Below are 8,538 nucleotides of genomic sequence, written 5' to 3' on the forward strand. Positions count from 1 at the left end.
GCCAGCAGCCACTGTGAGCGGCTGTCCAGCCGGCGACTGATCTGCCTTGCCCCGGAAGAGTGCAATGATGGTGCCAGCTTGGGCCAGTGAAGCGACATCCTCCACAACTAGACTGAAGAACAAAACAACAGCAACTTGTCTGTTCCCCTTCCCCCGATTCCCCAATAAAATCTTAAAAAATAAATAAATAAATAAATAAAATAAGTAACATTGAAAATCAATACTCTTAAGTATACATTCCTGTATGAGCCACTAGGGGGCAGGTAGTGTCCACAGCCAGGTCTACCATCCCCCTTCTGAACTCCAGTCTTGAGGGAGATAACCAACCCTTTTAAAACACCATTATTGGCTCTCAGAAGAGAGCTATTGCCAAGCTATTTCCATCAATTTACCTTCTTCACTCCTACTTAGCATTTCTAAATCAAACTGGCTCATCTGTCAAATCTTTTTCTCTTCCTGTATGTCCCTTCTTCCTACACAATAGCAAAATCACCCACCTAATTGCCTAAGAGGAAAACAAACAAACTTAGAAATAATATGTCATATATAGCGTACTAAAGCCTAGTAGAAAAAATTATGAGCTGTGGAGTTTAAATTCACTATGCAATACAGGACATTTTACCTACACTTGCTGGGCCTCCATTATGGTTTTTTTCCCCTCTACATCTTTCTTTTTTTAAAAATGTGTAAAGAGGTAATCAAAATGCCTACCTCTGGGATAATTTGAGGAATAACTGATGTATATTGCACAGTAAGACACTTGTGACTGTTAAGCACCACCCCCTTACCCTCTGACCCCACCCTGCCTGGCCCCTCACCCTCTCCCCATTGTCTCACCACTTGCTGCACAGTCCGTGCCACTGACAGAAATTCCCTGGAATCCTTTTGTCGGTGTTCCGGAAGAAACTCAATGTTGGTGATGCGAAACATCCCAACAAAGTAAAAGGCATCTTTGCTCTCTGTCTTACCTGTAAGACAGAGAAAAGGCAGGTAAGAGGCTTTCCCACCTGTGTGGGAATGAAGCATTGTCTGATCTATGTCAGTATCAGTCTCCTAAAAATGATTTTATTCTAGGCAACTATGTATTTTACTGGTTCACAACTTGTAAAGCCCTCAATGTAGTTAATAACATTTCTTCTATCAGTAGTAAACACCATATCCCTTAAAATATTCTATCAGCTTCTGACAAGTACTTAAGAACAATATTAAAAGGTTTATACCTGTCCTAGGGGGCCAAAAAAAGCAAATACAGTTTTTATGGATTCTGAGTCTATGGAAGATAAGGAGATAAAAAATGTATACCGTCAGGCTCTGTGGTGAAATGAGCTTATTGGAAGAAGAGGAAAGCTCCCCTCAGCAGGCCTTCACTGAGCTTGTCCTCTCTCTGACTTGTGTGGCTAATGCCCAGGATCCTGGTCCAGTCCTGAGCTCTGTGTGCTGTGCAGGGAGAATGCATCCTTCTGATGAGCCACAAACTGTGGTCCTCAGCCTAGTGTCAGGTTACTCCTGCTCAAATACTCTGCCCAGTCAGGACCATGGGATGGGGTGTCATGGCTGCCCAGAAACTTCTAACAAGACGAGCAAAGACAGCGCTATGTCTGAGTTGTCTTTAGGCACCTGAGAATAGCTTGTGGAAATGAGGGCTCTCCTGTCTGCCTTCTCTTTTGGTTACCAACATCTTATTGCTATGCAGCACAATCCCCCAGGCTGTCATGGCTGTGGTACATTTTTTTCCTATTGCACCTGTCTTGCTGCATCATAAGTTCTGTCTGCATGTCTGTCCTTCTAGAAGAGCAGTAACTTCTCAGCCCCTAATATAGTGTAGCGAGTGCCTGGCTTCATTTTGAAGTTCAGTAAATGTTTGTGGGAAGGAAGGGAGAGAAGAAGGGGGGTAGAGGAAGACAGGGAGATAATATTCTCTCTTAGCACAATACCCAGTACATGGAAATGCTAAATAAATGATGACTGAATTAAAAAGATGGTGCATGGGTATCATGCTAAGTGAAATAAGTCAGGTGGAAAAGGACAAGAACCAAATGATTTCACTCATATGTGGGCTATAAAACAAAAAGCAACAAACGAACAAACAAAATAAACAAACTCATAGACATAGATAACAGTATGGTGGTTACTAGATGGGAATTTGGGTGAGGGAAGGATGAAGAAGGTAAAGGGGGTCAAATATATGGTGACAGGAGGAGACTAGACTACTAGACTTTGGGTGGTGAACACATAATGAAATATATAGATGATGTATTTTAAAATTGTATGCCTGAAACTTATATAATGTTAGTAACCAATATTACCCCAATAAATCTAATTTTTAAAAAAGGAAGGTGAAAGCTGTGTGGGTGATAAGAAGCAGCCTCCCTTATATGACTCATCCAGGGTCACATCAGCTGCAAGCAGGGTAGCCAGGCGGGAGTTGGGGAGGGGAATCAAGGAAGGGTCAGAAGACCTGAGCTTCTGTCCTAGATTTGTCCTTTCAAGTTATGTGACTTTGGACAGATCACCCTGCCTCACTAGACCACTAGACAAAGGTTGTTTTTGTTTCTGATTTACCAAAGAAGCATTTCTTGGACTTTTTTCTTCTTCCCCTTTTAGACTCTTACAAATTTGAATAGAGCTATGACTTCTATCTAGAAGCTCATACCTCCTTCTGGTATCAGTAAGTACTTATGAGTCAAGATCACAACAATGCAACAGAGATCAATTTGGCCTTGACCCAGATTACATTTACCTGTAGCTCATCCCAGTATACAAGACCCTGCATGATCTCCCTGATGATCTGTTCACCTTATTTCTCAAGGTCACCCTCCACACCCAAATTTCATGTATCAAAACTAACCTGTGTTGTTTATTGAACAATTCTTGCTTGTCCATACCAGTTTCCATTTGCTTATACTGGTCCGTCTTCCTGCAATGCTCTTCTCTGATTTTTACACAGCCAAAAAATGACTTCTACACAATGTTCCAAAACTTTATACAAAAATGCTAGGGCAATGCAAAGGTATCAGTTAAGGGCTGGCAGAGAACTAATGGGAATTAAATTGTTTTGTTGAGTTGCAGTTGTGTGTCTTTTGTGTGTTGTCTTAATTGCCCATTGACTTGACTTCCCTCATTAGTCTATAAGGACAGAGATTCTTCCTTGTCTACCACTCTGTCCTCAGGGCTATCACAGGCCCAGCTGGCATTCCAAGTGTCAAATGAATTTTCAGGAACCAGTTGATGAAGCCTTACTCTGGACTCCATTTGTGGGCAGGTTGGATGACTCCCTTCTTTGATTGCCAAGTAATTACTTAAACAAACAACCAAACAAAAATCACCTTCCTCTCTCTCTCCAGCACTGAACTGTGAGGTTGTTGAAAGTAAAAAATGCATCTCTGAGCTTTTTGAAGATAGGAGAGGCATTTTGGTATGCCTGATGTCTTACATTGTGCCACACAAATTATAGGTGATGGATTTGTATATATGACCCGAACTGTTCAAGACAATATACATTAATTCTTTGCCTATAAATCTTGCATTCCAACCAAATTTTAATATCTTTGAGAGAACACATATCTTGTATCAAATGTATTAAGGTGTATACTGTGGGAAGTCTAGCCTAAGTCAACAAGTGCTATAGTTGCTGAGCTGCGTGGGTTCATATTCTCTAAGGAAGAATTTAGTTGACTCCAGTCCAAAAGGATCAATCAGATTGACAAATACATAAAAACAGAAGAGAGAAAGGCACATGAGTAAAATGAAGCCCAAGGAGTTAGAATATAAGGTTGCCTAGAAACGAGCAGTGGGTGGAATGAGGAAGTGAAACAGCTTAGCATTCTATTCTATTTTTTAAAGCTAAAAATGGATTACATTTCAGAACTAGCCAAAATGTGCTCCTGAGCATTGTCCTCAGCTTTTCTCATCCCATTCCCCATCTTTGCTCCTCTTGCTTTCCTAAGGGAACAAAGCAGTGGTGGGAAAAAAGAAATGGGAAAGACAATTCTCGTTTCTTTCTCCTTAAAACCTCAACAGTTTTGGAAATGGCTATTAGTCTGGGAAATAGGAAAATTCTCTCAGAAATACCCAGGGGCAGATTGGGCCTGCATTTCTTCTGCTGAATTCACAGGACAAGCCCTAACCCCAAAAGAATACAGATTTTAACTCACGGATGTAGAGCCACAGAAGTGTCCAGGCTGTGACCGCTAGGATGAACAAAAATACTGTGAAGAGAATGATTTTATTTTGGACATTCCAAAAGGGAGCTTTCTTCTTGAGTTGCTTCTTGGGTTTGGCTTTGCTGATGGGTTTTCGAAGTGGCCGTCTCCCTGGTCTCACTGGTCTCACTGGTCTCACTGGTCTCACTGGTCGTACTGGAAACTTCGCCGGGGCACTGACCACCTGAACTGAGATATTGGATATCTTCAAAAAAAAAAGGAAAGAACGAAAGATATATTATCGATTAGAAGTAGTCTAAAGCTTAACTGGAACCACTTAGTAAAGAGAATCTTGGTGGTAAAAACCCTAAATATGTTGGACAAATAAATTATTTATATAAGTGTACCAAATTGACTTGCATTGAATCACACAATTAAGATCAGAAAAAACAAACATTACAAGAACTCTAGTGAAATGGTTCCCAGGTCCTCTCCTCAACTCCCTGCTTCTGCTAAACAGATACTGTAGAAGATAGCCCTGAATTTCATGGAGTGTAGACTAGAGGACTTGGAGATTAGGAGGTTAGGATTCCATGTGGGTCGATTCACGTGTACACAGCTGTGGAGATGTGTGTGCTTTTAAAATGTTTGTATTATATATTTTTTTCTCCCGCAATCAACTTTTTCTGGGCTGAAAAAGGATTGAAAATAATAATATATGTGGGGCTGGCCGAGTGGCTCAGTTGGTTAAGAGCGCGAGCTCTGAGCAACAGGGTCTCCGGTTCGATTCCCACATGGGCCAGTGAGCCGCGCCCACGCTGAGCTGCCGCTGAGCTGCCAAAGGATGGCCACATGGAATGGTGGGCTGCGCCCCCTCCTCCCCCACACCTAAGATTGAACACAGCACCTTGAGCCGGTGAGAACACCTGCTGTTAACAAGAAGGTTGCCGGTTCTACTCCCACATGAGATTGTGGGCTGCGCACCCCCGCAACTAGATTGAAAGCGGCGACTGGACTTGGAGCTGAGCTGGAACCCTCCACAGCTAAGATTGAAGGACAACTTAACTTGGAGCTGATGGGTCCTGGAAAAACACACTGTTCCCCTTCCCCAATTCCCCAACACTCTTCCCTTCCCCAATTCCCCAATAAAATCTTTTAAAATAATAATAATAATATATGTGAGTTCCTCAGAGAAATTAGTTGATTTCCTAATTATGGATTCATAATAAAGTGGTAGGAAAAAAGAGTGAAGGGTGATTTTGTGGTTTGTGTAGGGCTGTAGGATAGGGGTCAAAGTGTTTGTTTCACCATTGCCTTATGTGTGTGCACTTTTAAGCCAGCCACTGAAGTGATCAGTGACTGAGTTTCTCAATCACAAATGAAAGAATAATTTAAGAAAAAAGACTGAAATAGAGGGCTTACATTAGAAAATTATTGGTTTTAGCATATGGATGTGCTAAGTGTTATACGTAAGAGGAAAAAAATACATTATTTAACTGTTTCCCCTTCTCTCTTTTTTCCTCCTCTACCCTCTGCCATTTGATCCTGTGAATTCTTTAATAATGTATTCGAGAGTTTAGCTTCTTTGAAGGAGAGATTTATACATGTCAGAGTAACTAAACTCCAGTGATGAAATGACTTTTAACCACACATTCTTTTAAAGGCAACACTCTAGAACACCAATTCCAAAGAAATAATCTCTCTTTTGAGCTCCACTAAGAGTTCTATCATTCTCTCTCGCTCTCTCTCACTCTTCCCTTCATAGTACATGCCTTCCTGTCTTTAATCCTACCAATTAATGGAATAATATGTGGCCAAGTGCATTCTGAATTATTGATGGCTCCCTCATTCTTTTTTGCCAAACACCCTTGTCAACCCCTGGGGTGAAATGTAGCTTATATCTCTCCTGGTGAAATTGAACTAGACCAAGCTTCATTTAATGTGATGTCCTGCAGGAGTGAGGATGATGTTTCTAAAGAGAAAAACATTCCATTGTAGGATGAGTTGACTATGGTGTCAAGCTACTTTCAAATATTTCCCCCAAATAAATAAAAACGGGAAAACACACAGAAATGCTAGCACACGTAGAACTGACAAGGCCAAGGTTGGTCTTTAAGTGCAGGAAAACATTATAGGCAGTCTCAGTTAGCACTGATTAAATTTTAAAATGGAATTTGTGTAGAGATCAGTACAATTTCCCTGGAGTTTTAGAAAAACAGCTGCAAATCAATTGCCAAGTGCAGCACTTTAAAACAAGCCCACATTTGTAAAATCCATTAAGTACTATAGGAAGATACAGTCTTCTATTATCATTGTCCTTATTTTTATAAAGTCACACGGGCTCATTTTACTAGCAAGCTCAACAACAAGTAGCATTCAAGTAATGGAGACAGCTTCCCGCACTGTACTTACATTCACATCAGCAGGTTTGGATGAAACATCACTGTTTTCTTTGTCCATTTTTAGGTGTTCCACATGTGAACATCCAGAAGTGTCTCAAAGCCAGTTTTCACCCCCTCACATTCTCGCTTGAGAAGAATTGGTTGCCGCATTCAAGCTAGCTTTCAGAGGAAAGGAGTCAATTTACCTCCACTGGGTCCAGTTCAGAAACTGAAGCTGCCTCATTGCTATATAGGGAATGTTAAAGGGACCTAGCAGTCAACTTTGCCCCTCAAACTAAAGGTTTCTTAATGTAACTCGATCAGTCAGGACCCTCAGGGCTGAGCCTCACATGGACACAGTCCAACCACCCAAAAATATTCACAAGTCTTTAAAATTTTTGCCAGCCTCTGCTAAAGAATAATAAGAGATCTAATTTATAACCCTCAGCTCTGCTTCCTATAAATCCCCACACCCTCACTTTTCTAGCTCCAGAAACTTCACTCTCTAATGTAACTTTCCATTTTCCAGCTACCCTCTCTGAAAACCCCATCTAAGAGGGTATTTTTTTTTCCTTTTTTCTCCCCCTCCTCTTGAAATCCTCAGTAAACCCAGGCCCTTTCGGATAAAAATCCCCTGTTCCCGTCTCTCCCACTCTTCCCCATGTCAACCTGAGTTAGAGACAAGCTGGGAACAGGAGGGTAATCATGAGGGTTAGTGTCAGACATGAGACAGAAAAAGGCTGGGACTGGTCCCACACTGGTCCTACACGTCTCTTCCTTGGGACATGGCCTTTTTCCCTTGTTGGCACCGGGTGTCAATAGAAAGCTGATCAATCACCTTTGAAAGGAGGAAACATTGCTATGCTGATCTAGACACAAACTTTGTCATTCAAAGCCATGTCATAAAAAAGAAAGTGAGAAACTGCCACTGAAAGTGGTGAAAGACTAGGGAGTAAAGACAGAAAGACAAACAAGTTATGTCATATTATGCACATTTACTTCCTGGCTTTTATTCTTTATTAATATCACTGACGAAATGACTAATGATGATTTGGGCTTTATAATCATAAGATTGGGATGTTTAAAAATGAAGTCCTCTTTAATTGCCCATCTTTTCTGTATTATTTCCCTTGTTTCTAGAGCTACCTATTTCACGAATATATGTCCTAGGCAGTTACCACTGACAGAGATTCTCTTCTTGAAAGTCAAATTTTCAGGACTCTTCTGAGCCCTCATCTTGACTAGGCCTCATCCTTGGACCCTGACCTCCACCACCTGCCTAGCCCAGCTATAGCAAGAATCCTGCTCTCAGTTTGGTGAGAATCTCCACCTGGATATCTGATCAAGTTCCTCATACCCTACCCTTGAAGTATAAATCTTTGGCCTGCCTTTAGCAAGAACTCTCCTCCTAGTGATGTCTCCTCTTAGTAATTGTCCACCAATTGGCCCCCTCACTCTACTCATTGGCCATAAAACAACAGTTGTCTTTATTATATTTGGAATTGAGCTAAGTGCTAAGTTCTATTATGAAGTGTCTACCTTATTGCAATAGTAGTGAATAAAATCTCTCTTTACAGCCTTACACTGTCTAGCTTTGTTTTTCTTTGAAATCATCAAGAATGGGAAGGCGCAGAAAATCATAGGAGGCTGCACTATATGTAAAGAACTTAAAAACAGTTATAAAGCCAACTAAAGGCTGCTTTTCTATTATCACTACTCACCAGCAATTCTAAATAATGTCAGTGATAAAATACTCCTCTCCAAAAAGACTCTGACTGGTATAGGTTTTAACAATTGCTGCCATTACAACTGAGTTTTAATTATATATATATATATATATATATATATATATATATATATAAACTTCAAAGGAGCATATTTTTATTACTCATCTTTTAATAAGTAATGAATGTTATGTAGAAGTTAAGAAGTATACAAAGCAGGAACTGCAAGGTGTAATATTTTATGTATAATATTTTGTATGCCATATTTACTTGGTTAATTTTATTTTTACT

General features: G+C 40.5%; 1 protein-coding gene across 1 annotated transcript in view; it reads right to left on the reverse strand.

Moving 5' to 3' along the window:
- The window catches only part of TMPRSS7 (transmembrane serine protease 7), a 45,887-nt gene extending 37,607 nt beyond the window's left edge, over positions 1-8,280 (reverse strand). Inside the window, exons 1-3 of the mRNA XM_019629707.1 lie at positions 6,555-8,280; positions 4,155-4,407; positions 838-968 (exon numbers count right to left, since the gene is read on the reverse strand). Of these exons, the coding sequence (XP_019485252.1) occupies positions 838-968; positions 4,155-4,407; positions 6,555-6,602 (432 nt within the window). The 5' untranslated portion in view covers positions 6,603-8,280. The remainder of the gene's footprint in view (positions 1-837; positions 969-4,154; positions 4,408-6,554) is intronic.
- Between the last annotated feature and the right edge of the window lie 258 nt (positions 8,281-8,538).

The sequence above is a fragment of the Hipposideros armiger genome, unplaced genomic scaffold (genome assembly GCF_001890085.2).
Source record: "Hipposideros armiger isolate ML-2016 unplaced genomic scaffold, ASM189008v1 scaffold_866, whole genome shotgun sequence".
Classification (NCBI taxonomy): Eukaryota; Metazoa; Chordata; class Mammalia; order Chiroptera; family Hipposideridae; genus Hipposideros; species Hipposideros armiger.